Genomic DNA, 19,071 nt, shown 5'->3' with positions numbered 1-19,071 from the left:
CCAAAATGGCGCCAGTATAGACGAGACTTGCAACTCCTTATGACGTTTTAGTTACGTAGCCTTGATATTATGGGATATGTATACGGTCCTTGAGCACATGGCGGGCGGGGAAGGGTACTGACTGAGCATGCGGACAACCCTACTGATATTGGTTCTTATTCACTATCGATTATTGTATTTTCGAAGTAATGCTACTCATGATGCTCGCCCATGGTATGCGTATGAACGATTTTATTGTAACTGATCTTGTTTTACTTTCAATTATAAAATCAACCTCCATTGATCCTGCAACCATTTGTCTCGTTTAAGTTTTTCCAATTACAATGGCTCGCTCATTACGTACTCCTATACTACAAGTGTAATCTCTCCTTACCTCATACATTTCCCGTCTGCCCCGTGGCCGGCCTGTATGGTTGGAGGCCCGTATTTGAATGCTGACATCTTTTTCAATCAAGGTTTTAAAAGAAAAAGAAAATATGTAGAACTAGCCTCATATCAGTCACTTAGATTGGTAGGTTCTCGGATAAAGGCTACTATTTTCAAAATAAATAAAGGACAAGTAAAATGAAGCAATTTTGGTTATGAAAAATTAGAAAGGCATGGTACCTACAAACAATGCGAAAAGAATAGTCAAGATCTGTCGTATTTTTGTATTCCTGCAGCATAAGCAATAGGTAAAAGATCCTGATATTTAGATATATCTATGAATAGGACAATAGACCACTTCCTCTGGGCTTCAATGCCGAGATGCAAGGTACTGCTTCCCAAAGAAGATAAGTTAGGCACGTGGTAGGTAAAAACATTTTCGTGTTTTTGCGCGCTGATGTGCTTTGTACGCTGTCACCCCCCCCCCCTCTTCTCTTTCCCTGCAGGTTAATATCGGAATTTCAGCTGGAGTATGGAGAAGACCCAGAATGCACCATGTTCCACGCAGAAAGAAGAAGAATTGTATGGTATGAATGCGTGCGTGGGCCCCGATTTGTGTTGTATGAATGCTTATGTGTGGCGCACGTCTGGGTTGACGAACTAATGCTTTTTTTTGTATGACTGAGGTATGGATCGAGCGGTTAATGGAATAAGAAAAACAAGCCTGAACATGATACCTGCATGTGAAGGACGAAAAAAGAATATAGCACTTACATTACCTAGGAACGACTCTCTCCCTCTCTGGAGCTAGTGAATGGGAGAGTGGCCTACGCCAGAAACTTGAAGGGTTATTGTAGTACCTCGGACCCGAACCGATATCCCAAATGTACGCCCTAAATGACGCGCACCAGTGAGTCAATTTATGTGCTGACAAGATAAGAAAAGTTAAGAGTACCCCGGGTTAGGGTTCATCCAAAATCCACCCCCTCAGCCCAGAAATTGGGGAGATTGTTGTGTTTTAGATTTACCCCTTCTTCTTCCACCCTCATAGAAAAGTCAGAATTGTACCATCGCACGTCCGACTGGCACCCCTCCTTTACCTCAGCTTGGATCGTCACTTGCTAGATGTTGGAAGACCCCACCGTGAGTATGAGCACGACTGGACTAGTGTCCGACCAACTAAGAGGGAGTAAGTATTTTCAAAAACGAGGTTACCAACAAAAATTATCCACTATTAGGAAGAATAAAGAGCTCGAACCCCAAATGAATTAAATGGAATACTGAGAATGCGCAACACGCATGAAAAAGTCCTTTTGCCCGAAATAGCTCTGTGTTTTGTCTTGAGGTTTTCGTGCTTGATGTATGTACTGTCGCACCCTATCTGGTATTTGTGTATACGTAAACTATGAATTTATGTTTTCCCTCAGCTTGTGTTTTATACATGAAACTGACCCGTACAGATCTATATGTGTGTGCACTGAATAGCCTATTATTATACACGTTTCTCTCTCTCTCTCTTTTTATGTTGTACGTATACTAATAGCCTATTTTGTGCGCACGCCGCTCTCTCCCTCTGAGGGCTCCCTTGCTCCCTCCTGAATAAATGACGACACTGTACCTCGCCGGTACAGGGATAATTGGCTTTAGACACGACAGTGTTTGAACAAATTGACAGAAACAAAACGATCGTATTTTGCCATATTACTGCCTCTCCTTTCTGTAAAATGATGAAACTTAATTGGCAGAGAAAGAAAGGACAGGTAAGACGACTGATGTCCCCTAATCTGACCCTTAAAAGGGAACTATATGTCAGTGGCTTTTGTCTTAAGTACTTTGGTAACATCACCCTCATCGTTCGGATTACCACTGCCCATTGTACAAAAATAGAATGTCCGATACGTCCCCGTTCCTCCAGAATGGTCCCAGTTCTGTACCAGCCGTCCCAGAAAATCTTAAAGACTGTAGCTATAGTCCCATGTTAACAGCATTTCACATTTTTTATAAATTAACAGACCTTGAAGAAACATATAGCTCAACAGGATTTGTTTTAGACAAACGTGAGTCTCTACTGAAGGAGCCGGTTTGAATTCGATAAACTATGTAATTTTTAGATGTCAGACTTCTTGCCACGTTCGCAAATATAACAAGAGTAAAACGCCAGACAGACATGTTGTTTGAAAATAAAAAAAATGCTTGCCGACCTGCACTACAGCAATGATGCATGAGTTAACAACATACACCGATGTAAGGATTACTAAGCATCCACCCTATCGTGACCAATGAACGTTTCCCCAACTACTTGGGGTTGGGAGAAAAATTAAAGTGTGTAAACGTCTTCCCCTGCCAATTCTCTAAAAAAAACTGTTTTTTTATACTCATTTAAGGATAACTTGCAGTCGTCGGAGGAGAGGGGCCGGATGTGACGCACAGCCTGGCTGCAGATCGGGGAATATCTATGACCTCGACCAAGGTGGAGCCACAGAGCAAAGAGTTGCGGGACGAGGCACCGTTCTCAGCGTGGAAAGGGAAGGAAAGAAGGGCCGCCCAGAAGCCCCTGCACGTTGATGAGCTCGTGCCGAAGGTCCCAGCCCATTGTGCCCGATTGATTGGCCCACTTGCTTGAAATTTCTGCCCTCCTTGGTCCGTTTCAGATCTGATCCCACTCCACCCTCTCTTCCCTCGGCCTCCCAAAGCACGCCCCCATCACCCCCCTTTTTTTTCATATGGAATTTTTGAACTTGACTCTGAGAAGAAAGACCGCACAAAAGATAGAATAGGGTTTGTCATGAAGGAAGAACGGAATGCGGGTACCCTGCCTAAGGTACCTATGATAGATTAGTTAGGGAACAGGACAAACACAGGACTGTGGTCCAAGAGCAAAGAATGGCCACACCCTGCAACACCAGATCTGAAGTAGAGCTGGACGCATAGCTCCACCGCCGGTGCTCAACAGTGCCAACGAAAGAAGAAAAACAATGAGAGCCAACCAGTGATGCCTCGCTGTAAAAAGACACTGGACAGACGAACCCTTTTTGAACATTGCCACCCCTTGACTGTCCCTTGTATTAAGTTGAATTCCTCTCCCAACCACTTGTATTAATTATCACCCAATTGAGCTTTCGAAACCTTACATCGGTCACTTTCAACTGTACATGGATAACTAAGAAAGCGTTAACTCTGTATCATGATGATTGTAGAACACCAGTTATGCACATGAACATGCTGTCTAGTTTTTGACCCCCATGGAGTCCAGACCTCAAGAAATGTACTTAATAGCCCTTATTTGGCCAGAACATTTTTGTATGACATCATGTTTGTATTCGAACGAATTTCCTACATCGTCTAAGTAATGCCCCGGTCTCCAAGGTCTAACATATGACACAGCTAATGTAATTTTGTATGCACTGCCTCCTCGCCTATCGCATTGACTACATATGGTTATGTACGATTCTGTCAGCATTGATAGTAGGATTATTTCCATCTGCCCGTAATGCATATGGGCTACCAAAGACATCAATAGACAGCCCCGCCACATACTTCCCTTATTAATATAACTAAATGTCAGCTTGTACGTCCTTACCTCAGACATGAACAGAAATGACCTAACTTATGATAAAAACTGGGGACTGTGGAAAATGACTAAAATCGGTATACATCAGCGGCGTTCATTTATGTTCACCATAGCCACTGTTGAACGTAACGTGAAAATCATGAAACCTTGGCCACACCATCTTGTCCCTTTTAGGCCCCTTCATGCGCGTAAATGGCAACCATTTTGAAAACCATGGTCTCCCTGCCCAGCGCCGCTAGCTAGCGCGTCTCTCCCTCTGACCTCGCAAGCATCCCCCGCGCGCTGATAGCCCCCGCTCTCTCATACCTGAACCATAAAACTCCCCTCCAGCGCTACTCTGCCTCGGAAATGCATTCCGTTCCCAGCCAACACCTCCCCATCCTTTTGATGAACCCCCCTTTTCCTCTGTGCCCAATCTTCCTGCCTGTTCCCAGGGCACCACCTAGCCCTGCGGATACCATTTATTGGCCCCCTTACAGTAAGCAGCTGCCCCGATTCAAAGGATCTCTGACTGATCAAAGCACCCCTCACCCCATGAGATCCGATCAGACACACATTCCGGGAATCGGCGGAATGTCCTGGTGTGCGATAGTCATCACCTACTGTGACCGGGGTGGGGACTTCTACTGTAAATATGTATGGGAACAGGCCCAAAGTGAGGATTCCGGGGATGTCTTTCCGTACATCAAAGTATTGACAAGAATGTGTTTCATGTAATAAAGCAATAAACCTGTGTATAAGAGGCCAGGCCTCAAGGATGCGTGTAGAGCACCTCGAGAAGATACCCTGTTGTCTGATTTGATGTGTTCTGCTCCGTCGGAATAAACTCCTGTTTCCTGTCTTCCAGTCTCCAGCGCCTGCCTCTTTATTTGGTAAACCTTGAGTTGGGTGAGAGGCGGCTAACGCCGGGCAAACCTTGAAAAGGGGTAATCGACCTGATCTGCCTGACCCTTTTTCTACAATATCATCTAGAATGTATTCACTGGGTAACATTGTGTCTTCTCCTATAGATATAATGGAACAAGATTTGTCTATTCTTCAACATGGAAAATCACAATTGCGATCCATTCTAGTATTAAGCTGGATGCTCAATGCCTTCTGGTTACGTGCCCTGGCGCTACATCAACAGCACGTCTCTGTTTTCGGCATATAATCTAACGGAAAGACGATGTCAATGGCAGGGAAAGATGCAAAATATAGATAATGCTACACTTTGAAAAGTTGGACAAATTTTAGTTGGAAAAATTACCTTTCACCGTAGCTGAATCACCTTCCACAGAATGGTTAGTCCATGGCTATATTACACTGCCAGGCACAACATTCCAATTTCAATATAGTTTATAGTCCCAGCAGGTAGGCAGGTACAAAGCGTTAGGAGAGGGATATATACACGAGCACTGGGAATTACTGTACAGATTTAGATGAAGGAATGGGTGCACTGACGTTTTTCACACAGGTTCAGATTGTGAAACTGCTTTAAGTTGGTCACTAGTTTGCAAGGATATTTTCCTTCAGGGAGCATTTAATGCTTCAGTTGATAACTTGAAGGGATCCCCAGCTGCTGTAATTCATCCAGTGTTTAAATTGCTTTCAAATGGAAGCTATTTGATGCTGAATGAGCAAGGTTGTTGTGGGATGATAACGGGCATCGCATATCTAGTCACAGTACATTCCAGGGTTACTTGCTGTATGCAAGTATTATTTCCACTGACCCCCACAGTTAGGGAGGCAACGCTATGACCTTCATTGAATGTTTCCTTTATACGGTTTGATTCTCTGAGCGGACTGAAAGCCATACCTTTGCAGAAAGATGTGGCCTTAACCTCAGCCCGAGAGACTTTTAATCTCCAGGTTGCAAGGTCTTCATCTGAGATACAGGCATTAGTCCGTGCAAACTTCCCGCTCCATTTGGGGAAATGGTTCATCTTTAACAGGTCTGATATGGGAGGGATCGTGCACCTAGTTAAGAGCCTAGGTTCTGGACTATTAAGCACCTTTCAGAAAACCTTCTGAGTTATTCCAGCATTTATATACTCTGTATTGGGAGGCATTTCTGGAGGGCTTCCGCTGGTCCTACTACATGTAGTCGGTATTCTGGTTTTACTTTTTCTGCTACGCAATGGAAGGCCCAGTTCTTTCAGAGATGAAAAAGGCACTCCTGGTGCGACGTTGCCTTGAACGCATGGTACTCCATCTGGGCACACCTCGGCTTTGGGAGCTAAGCGAGCATTGGTTCCTATAATTCAGACCAGCCTGGGTTGACTGCATCTTGCCTGTTCTCAGCTGCCTATTCTGCGGATACGAATGCGTGTTGGACATATGTCTGACTCTTCCATTGGTTGCGCCACCAGACATATATGTACTACTGGACCCCCTTAAAAGCCCACGTGTTACAGTGCCTTCGCCATAATCCCATGTTGATGACACCATTCTTAGAACCCCCACGGATGCTTCAGTTCCTGTAGGATCAGACAACAGTTCTGCAATAAGTTTACAGGTATCAAGTGTTCCCTCGGCAGCTGCTGTGGGAACTGAAGACGATCACGTTTGCTCCATTGACCTGATACAAGAGTAACAGGGACAGTCGTCTGCAGATGCAAGTGACAGTGATGTTGCATCTCCCACACAGGACACAAACATTTAGCTCTCCGTGGGATGGGAACAATTTGACCTTTTTCCAAAACAAGCCAAATTGGAATGCGAAAACAGAGTTTATTTTTACATTTTCTGCTCTCACTGAGCAACATGGCTTTCTACATGCTCAGTCGGTCTGATCGTCTATTGACTATTTTCTAGACTTATGAAAAAAGTACAATTGATGGACAGAATGCAGAACAATGTCATACATTCACCCCAGTACAGAGATCTGGCCCTAAATCCATCGTTATTTTGCTCACCATTCCAGTTTGGACCCAGCCATATGCAAATCAGTCTTGACCCTACACCCAATGTGAACAGTCTAGCCCATACTGCCAAGCCAGGTCCTCCCTGGACTGGAAACAAGCATCCTAGGACCAGTTTTGGCCTTTCAGCAAGGGTGGCGAAGTGAGCTAAAGAATGATGAGTGTTTGAAAAGTTTCAGTGCTCCGTCCACCATCTCCTTGTGTTTGCTTTGTTCGCCCTAAGTTGGTATGGTATGCCCAGACGTGGGTCCCTTGCTCACTTTGCCACTGGATTCAAGCTAGCCTGGCTGATGAAGGGTGTTACCCAGAAACCGGTCCCAGGCTGCTTGTTTCCGGTTCAGGGAAGACCTGGCTTGGTAGTTTGGGCTGGACTGTTCCCATGAGGCACAGGGTCAAGACTGATTTGCAAATAGCTGGGTCTGAACTGAGGTGGCAAAGTGAGCTAAAGAATGATGATGGATTCAACCCAGATCTGTGACTGGGGGTGAGTGTCTGAAAAGTGTCAGCGCTCCGTCCATCATCTCCTTGTGTTTGCTTTATTTTCAAGCTTTTTTTTTCTTTACATATACCATCATTTTTTAACATATACAGTGTTTTTAGATGTTTTTTATACTAGTTTTATGACAATGCTTTCATGCTTTTCAAACCGGCATATTTTAGCACTTGTTAACCTTATCGTCCTTCGGATGAGGAATGTTATGTACCCCAATGAATCCCAGCCTAGGCCAAGGTAGCTATATGACCTTTTACCTACATTTGGTCTACCTTGCTCTGCATAACAGTTGTAGCACTGACCTTTTACCCAGTTATGTGCTGAATAAATGTCGATCAGTTTCGTGGAAACTAGTTTAATTTATTATGCATGAGGATTCTGAGAAAAGTCCCTACACATCTCGCACATAAAAGCATGAACATGCTCTGCTTAAAAGACATGGCCATCTTCATCCTAGGGCAAAATAACTACTTTGCATAATCGTAGCTATTGTTCTAGGCTCATTTGCATACACAGCACATCAATAATGTAAGGAAGCCAGCGGCTATCTGTGTGGTATAAAAGAACCATACTAAGACTAGATAGGTAGAGGAGAAGCTTCATGCTGACCCTAGACGCTGACTTACTGGCCTACAGAAGCTACAGAACGCAGTGGTCTGACATCCCTTGCGGGGTATCCAACTCGAGACCAAGACGAGGGCCTTCGTTCTCTCCAATCAGGTAATGGAGTTGGCTCTTTCCTAGTGGATTCTTGGCTTTACAGCCACATACATGCTAGGTATGGTTAGCATTTTAGAAGTACACTTGATTACTGTCATGTATCTATTTGCTTGCATATATTCACTGTTTTAGCACCATGGTGGAATTCTACCTTTTATTTACTCTGTTGGTGTTTGTAATCTTCTACATCCGTTTCTGCCTAAAGATTGTTCGCAGCTAACATGTTTTATACTAGAATGACACTGTTGAAATAAATGCTTATTGAAAACGTCCCCATCGTTTATTCTGTGTATCTCTCTGAGACTAAGTGAGCATGACTGACTGAGCGAAAAGTACTTTACTCTTTCCACAATCACTGAAGGATCAAGGGTTGCCATGTTCGATAGTTGCCAGAAACTATTCGCTCTTTTGTAAGGTTAGTGGGCTTATGGTGCCACTGTGAACTAGCTGGTCTGAAGGCTGACATATCCTTTGGGGGTGTCAGGAATCACTATGGACACCAATCCCTTAGTTTATGTTGTCTAAACACACGGTTTCTAAGTATTTTTAGGAACTACATGACACCACTACCAAGCTTCCTCTGGAGTTGAGAAGAACCAATTCCGTTCCTTGCACTCCACTCGTAGCTTTGCAGGAAGAATCATTGAGTACTTGACTGCTTTGTCCCTCAAGGCCCTTTTGACATTGAGAAAACTGTGACGTTGCCTCTGGCCCTTAAGCGTGAAATCCGGGAAGAAAGTTCTCATAGGTCACTGGAGGAGCGTTGCAAGCCATCTGGAGTATTACATTCCGTTCCCGAAAGTTGAAGATCCGAGCAACAATAGAGCAAGGGGAGGTCCCCGGTTTGGGGTGTCCACCTGGAATACAATGGGCTTGCTCCACTGAAAAGTATTTAGAAAGGCCGCAAGGTTGCAGTTCCTTGAGGATAAGATCTTTAACAAATAGGTCAACTGCCGGCCCTTCTGCCCATTTTGGTACCCCTAGTATGTGCACATTATTGAGTTGAGATTTCCCCTCATAGTCTTTCAGATGGGCCTTCATTATTTTAATTGTGGCCTGTAGCTCACTGGCCTGGGCCTTGACGGCTTCATTGTTACAGTGTAGAGAAAGACCCTTGAACCCTCTACTCTTTGACACTCGTGTTCATATTAGGGAGATTTGCTGTCAGCAATTAAATCTCAGATGTGGTTGAGTTGCTTCGGACTTCTAGCACTGTGTGAAATTCTGTATTGCCACCATGAGATCGTGTAGTGTCAAAGGTGTGTCTGCAGTGGTTGATGGCGCAGCGAGTGGAGGCTGCTCTTGGGACCCATCACAGTTTTGGGTCGCTTCGGGAGCGTGCATTTATCCAGTTTCGTCTGATGGGAGCCCTGGATGCCATTGTTGCCCGTCAGGGTACCTAAATGGGCATGGGGAGAAAAGAGGAGACACCTGGGCCACAGGGATACTTGCTGCCACATGCCAAAGATTGCACACTAGCACTTCCGCAGCCTGTCGGATTTCTCACCATGTGAGCACTGCTCCCCCAATCGCAACTGCAAACACACTCCAAGGGCAACAACGAACACTGTGCAAATTAGCAGGTCAGCTAGTCTCTTATGGACTAGGTGGCGGTAGAGAAGAAGAGGCAACCGTCTCCAGGAGCCCTATGTGTGTGGGGGGGAAGCATCACAAAGAAGGCTGTAGTAGCAGGCTGTGTAACCCAAGTTAACAATGGTCTGTATTGTGCCAGGGAGGGAGAAAGCACATTCAGGGCCAAAGTCTTTGAAAGATGGCAGCTTCACTCTGTATGTAATGATTGCCCTCAGTTACTCCCGGGGTCTCCTTGTTAAGAATTATTATGATCTATTTCAGTTGTTTATGTGCAAGATACAACCAACTATAAAATTATATGATAGACACATTCATTTTTATTCTATCTGAGGGGAAGTCAAGGACTCATTAGATTAAAGGGCAGAGAACCTGTTCATGGACCTGATGCTAGCTCTTTGGCTACACTAACTCCCCTTCCACCATCCAATTTAGAAGAATACCAATCTAGATGCAGCCTTAATGCAAGATGCAGCTCTATTTATGGTACATCAAATATTATGTAGTTCTCTATCAATGTGACTTTCTCATTTATACATTCTGAAATCCTATTACCGGTCTCCCTCTTTCTGTCTGTAATGTAACTACATTAAGAGGGGAGGTAGGGGAACAAGCAGCTTATGTAGGAGAGGGACATTGGATGTGGGGTTGGAGAGACATAGGCTGTGAAGAGTCATCATCATGGTTTGCTCAGTGACCTTCTAACGTGAGTGTGCTTTAATCATCTAGTCACCTAAGTATTGAGAAACAACACTTGTACCACTAGAGGAAAGCTTCATCCACCTCCATATATTTGGAAAATGAATGTAGCACCAATTGTAGGCCAAACATAGGACTTTCAGCTATTACGTATGTCTTAAGACTTACAAACACAGAAGTTTGATATATTTACTGATGAGCAGTATGTAAAAATGCATGTCCTGAAAACTGTGGCACATATCCATAACTGATGGTAAATCTGGGGCAGAGACATAGTTTTCAAGGAATCCTTTTTCTTTTTTGATGCATTTGTTCATGGTTTTCAGACACCATACAGACAGTAGTTCAACATTAAAATGGTGGTAGATTTTCTGGACACAGTGAAATATTGTCTTTTATATACTGGATATACCCCCTTCATGTGGAGAGACTACTGTGTCTTCCACGTTGGAGGTCGTTCCTAGTTCCAACATTTATTGGCAGAATTTCCATCAGCACTGACAGAAATTGTTGGATTTTCAACAGAAATATTTCACAACTTAAGTTTCTCCTCCATAGCGGATGAAGCCACTTTTAAGCAGACCCGTCAGCTGCCTTAACTGGTAATCATAGAGAAGCAGATTTACAACCACCGAGTTTCCTGCGCTGATGATGCTGTGAAAAATAGGGTAAACATTTGATTTGAAGTTAAGTGCAGCAGTTAATTAAATATATATTGATGTATATATGACAAAATATCTGTTATGCCTAATAAAATCTGGAAAAAAAGAATAACCTTTGAATTGTATGCTTTCTTTCGCTTAGTGCCTTTTTCATTTTTGTTCTTGCTATCTCCATCTTCTACTTTGTTACCTTCTTCACTGCTCTCCTCTGCTACATTTCCTCCATCCCCTTCCGTTTCGGAAGGGTTCTGCTGGTGAATTGCCTACAAAATCATAAAAAGTACAGTTTTCAAATGCCATCTAAAAGGACAAATATACCAATAGTCATGAATGTTTTACGCTAAATACGGTGGTTGAATCTTTCACTGGATATTCAGAAATATTCAAAATAGACTCTAAATATCCAGAAGGAATATTTCCAAGAGCTTCATTTAAAATTAGTTGTAAACATCTTCAGAACAAGTATTGGCCAAGCCAGTAGGTCTGGTTTGCATTTTCAATCCTGACTAAAATATTTTTAAAAGCCTGATGCAGCGAAAAAACACACAAACCAGATAATGGTTGCTTCTCTGTATACAGCGCATGTACGAGATAACGAATTAAGCATGTAATGGTTCAGTATAATTTGAAATGTCAAGTAGACCCTCATGTATTGCACTGCAAAAACTAAGCATTTTATGGGCCGTGGAAGGATAGACCAAAAAGACAATAGTATGAGGTGGGACGGTAATGTGCCCGATAGTCAATCCAAAGCACACTGTGTGTTAACAATTTGTATTGCAGTCAACTATGCTGTCAAGCAAGACCTAAACACGTAATGCAGTGATAATCTCATTCAAAATATGCACACTTGTTTAAGTTTGGCTAAAACTGATCAACTGGACAACCCAGTTTGTTTCAGAACCCAAAGCTTTCACCTGATATCCAGTAAATTTGACTCCTGGGTTATTCTCTATTTCCCATAAGCCTTCATTAAATCCTTTTCGTTTGTTTGACTTGGCAAATTTGTCCTTATATTCCTTATATGGGAACAAGTCTTTTGGACCGAGAAATGCACTGCATTGAAACAGATATGAAGCACATTAGCAATTTAAAACAAACATACATCCTTTTAAGTAAATACAAATGTGTCCTCATGCATTAAATCATTTTCCTTAATGGGTTCTGGCTTTATAAACCTGAGAAATAGGGACAAATGACTCCCTTGGCGTCACTCAAGAGCACTGTACGGAAAGAGGATATTTCTGAAAAACAAGAGTCAGTACAGAAAGTTGGCATTTGTTTGAGGATATGAGCAGGAAGGATGAACTACTGTGTTTACCTTACATTTTAGATTGACCACAGAATCTAGAAGACAATATTCAAAATGTGCAAAAATAAGCAGTTAGGCCACACGTCCAGAGGTTTGCAGAGACTAACACACAAAAGTAATCTGAGACAAGATCCTAACTTTATGACTTTCGGTATTCACAAAAGGTATTTAGGAGTAGTCGAGTTAGGATTCATAACTTTACTACTACTAAACTGAGACAAAATCCTAACTTTACGACTTATGGTATTCACAAAAGGCATTTAGGGGTAGCAAAGTTGGGATTCCTAACTTTACTACTCCTAAACTGAGAAAAATCCTAACTTTACGACTTTCAGTATTCACAAAAGGCATTTAGGGAGTAGCACAGTTAGGATTCCTAACTGTACTACTCCTACACTGAGAAAAATCCTAATTTTACGACTTTCGGCATTCACAAAAGGCATTTAGGAGTAGCAAAGTTAGGAATCCTAACTTTAGTACTCCTAAACTGAGAAAAATCCAAACTTTACAACTTTTGTTATTCACAAAAGGCATTTAGGAGTAGTAAAGTTAGGAATGCTAACTTTACTACTCCAAAATACCTTTTGTGAATACCGATAGTTGTAAAGTTAGGATTTTGTCTCAGACTACTTTTGTGAATCGGGCCCATGAATTCTAGCACCCTGGCAAAAAATTCTTTGAACCTTACTCCCCATGCAAACTCTGTAAAATAGCATACTCTTGGAAGGTCACAAATGTAAATGCCTTTAAGAAACAACTACAAAGAAAGAATTTAGGACTGCAACTGTAAAATATGGTTCTAGAAAACCGAAGAAACCTGAGTGCTATGGTACAAAAGAAGAATAGTGTAATTATTGCAACAGGAAGCCAAACACTGAGCACAGACCCAACGTTCTCGTTTAACAAGTTGTGAGTAAACAATGAAAAAGTATGTACTAAGTGACATAGTACTAAGTGACATAGCTACACACAATAACAATGAATCTCATACTCATTTGTAGATTTCTATTGGCTGCCCCAGTGCAAGGACTTTCAAGGCTAGATGCAAAATGAGAAATGTTTCCTTGGGACCCTTTTCCTAGCAGAAAGGCCATTAGCTGCATTTAATGTGGCGCTGTATCTGTAGACTCTTGTTCTGGTGCCATAAAGCAGCTGCCTATGAAAGCTTTAAATTAGCACCATTCTTCCTTACATGGCACTTTAATCCATATCCGCTTGCGTGAATACCAGGTGGGTTCCTCCGTTATGGCGGAAGAGCGACTCCCCCCCCTGCTGAAAGCCTGCAGGGGCAAAAGACAAAAATAAAATGATAAAACATTTTTAATTACCATTCCATTTTACTGCAACTGCGAGCCAAGGGAGGGGCATTGCCGTCCACACTGACGCTGCAGCACCTGGGAGAAGGGGGAGTTGTGGACACTGCCAAGTGCGCATGACGGTTTGTCCAGAACTCTGGGGGTGAGGGGGCAAACCGTCATGCGCACTTAGCATTTCTCAACCAGAGCTGTGTTGTACAGCTGTGTAGAGAAATCATCACAGGCTCCAAGTCTATCTGTCTATGTCTGACCACCGAACCATAGCACTCAGGCCAATTGCAGCCCTGCTCACATGCTGGGAATAGTATTCCTAGCATGGGAGCAGCACTGGGATTGGGAGCTGGGCGGCTGCACAATATGCAGCAGTTCCTGGACAGAATGCGCGAATCGGAGCAGGCAAGTGCAATTTTCTTCCTTTATTATTCTGCTTTTTTTGTTTGTGTTCCCCCTTCCTCTGCCCCACCACTTTGCAATATGAGTGGCCGCTCTTGTACTATGTGTCCCATAAGGTGAAAAACATATTCCTGTTCATAAGGTAAAACAGAAGGTTAAAAACATCATAAAAGAACTTTGGCAGCTGCTATCAGTCTGCTGCAAATCTCTTACTCAACGTACCAGCGAATTACAAACTCAGCTACCATGGGGAATCAAAGTACAACACGCCAAAAAAAAAGTGGTCTATGAACAAAAAAAGAGACTAAACTTGGCATAATGCATCGCTGTTCTCTTCAATAGAACACATGTTGCCATCACCTAAATTCACTCCTGGGTGCCTTCCTTTCCCAATTTTAAATGCAGCTTTTGGGTCTTCATTAATCTGTAATATCTACTGCAGATTTGCAACCCATAGGGCTGCTTTAGGGACCAGCAGCCTCGCACTGAACATTTTATTTGGAAAATAATTGGTTTGTGCATGATGGAAAGGATTTCCTGCATCCTGTCCTCTGCTCTACCAGACTATGACCCTCGCTGTTGCTTTCTGGTAGTTACCATTCCCCAAACACATCTTTTGAAGACCGTTTTCAAATACAAAGGTCTTTTATCCTAGAGGGGTAGTGGGCTAAACGAAGTATCTTAAATTCTATCTGGTATCTGACGTGGAGGCACAGAAGTTTGACTAATGCATAGCTCATTTCTACAGGTTTGCAATGAGGTTGCTGTGTTTGCTTTTTCTACATTCTTTGAATGAAGTTGATTGGTAAGCCCAGATAAAGTTCACTTGAAAAGTCAAGCCTAGGCAGTATTAGACACCACAGAAGCACTGCTCTTAGTGGTTTATAAAAATGGCAAGTGATCAGTTTCTTCACATAAATTCCTGATCAAACTATACACCTAGATTTTTTGAAATGGGTGCCAACAGTTGGCCTGCTCCCACCAAATGTAGACAATTGAAAGGAAGTGTGGATGGATTATCTGATTTTATGGCAAGAATTTCAGTTTTGTTAAAAATTGAGTACCAATTTGCTTTCTCGCATCTAGTGCACAATCTCTACCTCCAGTCATGAATTTGAGTTATACATCCACTACGTGTTTTATCTGTACCTTCGTATATGTGTCATCATCTAGTAAGCATGTCCCCCTTGATCATCTCCACTAATGTATGCATATAGCAGAGGAGATGCAATTGAAACATGTGGGCCCAACTCTAACCTGCTGTGTGTACCCTTAACGAAATAAAATCAGCAAACTTTTTACCATCATTGCTTAAGCCAAAACCTCACACTAATCTCTCCAAAATGATAAAATGGGCAATTGTACCAGACCAGTTAGTCATGTCAGCTTGCCTTTTTAGCTGAAATACAGTTTTCCACTACTTGTGCTCTTTATGACTACATTTTCTCTCCAACACCCTCAAATCTAAAGTGAGCAAGGGGTTCAATGTGCATTTTGCAATCTTGGTTTGCACCTGTGGTATGGGCGTTACTGCATCTGAAACTTATGAGGCTCCCTTATCAATATTTGATTCCACTGACCCCAACATCTGCACCAGGATCCTGACTTCACTTTAGCCCAGGTCAAACTCTCCCCCACCAGAAACCTCCATTGTCATGCAAGCTAGAGGCCTGTAGCATAGTCAGATTGATCCACATGGCCTCCCCTGTGGTTTTTCAATTTTATATTCTAGAAAAACATGGTCTAGTAATGAGAGTGAAGATCTTTTGAGACTTTTGTAGTCAAGCTGGGACCCATCATGTTTTGTACTTTGGACATGCAAAATAAACTCAGAATCCCCAATGATTAAGCATAAGGTTAGTTAAATTGAAGCAGGTCTATATATAAACCACACATTAAAAAAACCTGATAAGCAAAAGTGATTTAGTTTGTTGGATTTCTAATCAAGGGCGTCTGATAACTTGCCATCCAAATTACCCCTGTCCTGGAAGTACTGGAATGTTAAGTGTTCAAAGGAAGTAACACTATCAATGGGCAATTTAGCTGGAGCACCTCTATTGCACTGATTGACACAAGTCCTCTCTCCCTTGATAGGCCTAATTCTGAGGCAGACTTTGTAATGCTGTGCTATTTATTCTACTTTTGACTTATGGGAATAACTTGTGAAGTGCCTTAATAGTTTCACCCCGAGAATATTCAAAGTTACACCTACCATAACTGACAACCTATATTTGTCTAATTTTGTACTGCAATCAAGAAACAACATACTAAGTTTGAACAGAGACACGCCCTAAGGTCTATAGGCATTCAAATGGCATTCTTCTTTCTGAGATACAACATTATAGCTTGTCAAAGAAAGTTGAGCTATTTCATGTCATTTAAACATAAAGGTCTATTGTTTGTATCAACTAAGGAAGAAGAAGTGCTATAGAAGAATCCTGTGGCAATAGTAATATTGTGATATGTCAGTTAATCACGTTGTGCAAAACTGCTCTGCCTTGATGTCAGTCCACCTAACAGGGTCTGATGAACAAGTGCAGGGGCACACGCACATAACAAGCATTTGCAATGCAATAGGTCTCGCATTAGGAAAGTTTGAGCTATTGGTCTTGTAAATGACATTTTTTTTATTTATGTGTTGGTTTTGAAAATAGCTAAATTAATAGCTTTGTCATTTACAATGCCAATAGTTATAACTTTCGCAAATGTGACACCTATATTATTTGTAATGCAACATGTTTTGTATTTACGTGACTTAGATGTATTGATATTACAAATAACAATGGATTTTAATTTTTAAAAATAATTAATACTTAAATAAAAGTGATTGTAATTTATAATGGCAATAGCTTAAACTTTTGTAAATAACTTTTGTGAAGATTATGTTCAGTGTATTTTATTGTGACGAAAATCCAAGAACAGAAGTGTAATATTAACATATTTTTGTGACATTTGTAATTAAGCTTAAAACATTGAGAGAACATATTTGAACCAGTTGTTGTTGAATGGTTGCACAGATTGATGCTGTGATGGCGCGGAGTGATGTTGTGTTGGCGACGAGTGATGCTGTGGTAGCGCATAGTGATGTTGTGGTGCCCCTGAGTGATGCTGTGGTGGTCCTGAGTGATGCTGTGGAGGCCCTGAGTGATGCTGTGGAGGCCCTGAGTGATGCTGTGGAGGCCCTGAGTGATGCTGTGGAGGCCCTGAGTGATGCTGTGGAGGCCCTGAGTGATGCTGTGGAGGCCCTGAGTGATGCTGTGGAGGCCCCGAGTGTGCTGTGGAGGCCCCGAGTGTGCTGTGGAGGCCCCGAGTGTGCTGTGGAGGCCCCGAGTGTGCTGTGGAGGCCCCGAGTGTGCTGTGGAGGCCCCGAGTGTGCTGTGGAGGCCCTGAGTGATGCTGTGATGGCGCATAATGATGCTGTGGTAGCGCATAGTGATGCTGTGGTGTTCCAGAGTGATGCTGTGGTGTTCCAGAGTGATGCTGTGGTGTTCCAGAGTGATGCTGTGGTGTTCCAGAGTGATGCTGTGGTGTTCCAGAGTGATGCTGTGGTGTTCCAGAGTGATGCTGTGGTGTTCCAGAGTGATGCTGTGGTGTTCCAGAGTGATGCTGGGGTGGTGCTGAGTGATGCTGGGGTGGCGCTGAGTGATGCTGGGGTGGCGCTGAGTGATGCTGGGGTGGCGCTGAGTGATGCTGGGGTGGCGCTGAGTGATGCTGGGGTGGCGCTGAGTGATGCCGGGGTGGCGCTGAGTGATGCCGGGGTGGCGCTGAGTGATGCCGGGGTGGCGCTGAGTGATGCTGGGGTGGCGCTGAGTGATGCTGGGGTGGCGCTGAGTGATGCCGGGGTGGCGCTGAGTGATGCCGGGGTGGCGCTGAGTGATGCCGGGGTGGCGCTGAGTGATGCCGGGGTGGCGCTGAGTGGTGCTGCGGTGGTGCTGAGTGGTGCTGCTGTGGCGCTGAGTGATGCTGTGTTGGTGCTGAGTGATGATGTGGTGGTGCTGAGTGATGCTGTGGTGGTGCTGAGTGATGCTGTGGTGGTGCTGAGTGATGCTGTGGTGGTGCTGAGTGGTGCTGTGGTGGTGCTGAGTGATGCTGTGGTGGTGCTGAGTGGTGCTGTGGTGGTACTGAGTGATAACGTGGTGGTGCTGAGTGATTGTTGTTATTGTTATTTTTGCTGCATTTGCTTGTATAAGAAAATAAATACCCATGGCCCAAAACTGCCAAGGCCGGGCCTACTGGGTTTTCCAAGGCTTGTTCTTGGATGAAATGGCTTGCCGGCGTTCCAAGGGCAATGCTTCTCAGGGTCCTAAGATTCAATATGAAGGATCACTTAACCTCTGATTTCAAAAGAAATAATTGAGCACACATACTAAAGCATGGAGGAAATGGTTAACAATCATGTGCCAATAAAACACAGCATCAATAGCAGAGAATTCTGGAGGTCACCTGACAATTCTTTAGGATACAACAACAACGCGTGTGCCTAAAGAATGACAAGCAATGCCCCAACAGAATATTCCATATGCTCCGAGCAGAAGGAACCACACGCGGCTGCTTCAATGAAGTGAGCACACACGGTTCCATGGTAACCCTGCGCTTACTTGCGTTTGTTTCTCTATGTTGTGCTTCGTGAGGAAGCCGAGATCAATGGAATGACTCATCGTGAAATATAAAAAAGTCTACACGGTAATAAAAAAAAATCCCCTCTGTTACTAATTATGAAATATTATTAAAGTCCGTAAGAGAAGAGCAGCAACAACAGTCGGATAAGTGCACATGAGTGCTGCACTGCGTGCTGTCTGTGGCCTATTATTGATTTCAAGCCTCGGCCGCGAAAGCCCTCTCTGAGGCGGAATGCTGACAGAAACAGCACATTGTCTCAGAGAACTGGCTGAAACAGATGCAGCTTGGAGCGAAACCAGTTCCTAACAAGCATTGGCGGCCCCTTTGAAGTGAAGTTCACGGCATCGCGGCCGTGAAAGGGAAAGCGGGATGTAATTAGGGGAGTGTCTCAGAGACCTGGCTGAAACAGATGCAGCTCGGAGCGAA

General features: G+C 43.4%; 1 protein-coding gene across 1 annotated transcript in view; it reads right to left on the bottom strand.

Moving 5' to 3' along the window:
* The window catches only part of HDGFL3 (HDGF like 3), a 264,253-nt gene that overhangs the window by 136,541 nt on the left and 108,641 nt on the right, over positions 1–19,071 (bottom strand). Inside the window, exons 3-4 of the mRNA XM_078684735.1 lie at positions 11,922–12,060; positions 11,118–11,267 (exon numbers count right to left, since the gene is read on the bottom strand). Of these exons, the coding sequence (XP_078540861.1) occupies positions 11,118–11,267; positions 11,922–12,060 (289 nt within the window). The remainder of the gene's footprint in view (positions 1–11,117; positions 11,268–11,921; positions 12,061–19,071) is intronic.

This window comes from Lissotriton helveticus, chromosome 3_2 (assembly GCF_964261635.1).
Source record: "Lissotriton helveticus chromosome 3_2, aLisHel1.1, whole genome shotgun sequence".
Classification (NCBI taxonomy): domain Eukaryota; kingdom Metazoa; phylum Chordata; class Amphibia; order Caudata; family Salamandridae; genus Lissotriton; species Lissotriton helveticus.
This window is presented reverse-complemented; position numbering and strand designations above follow the sequence as displayed.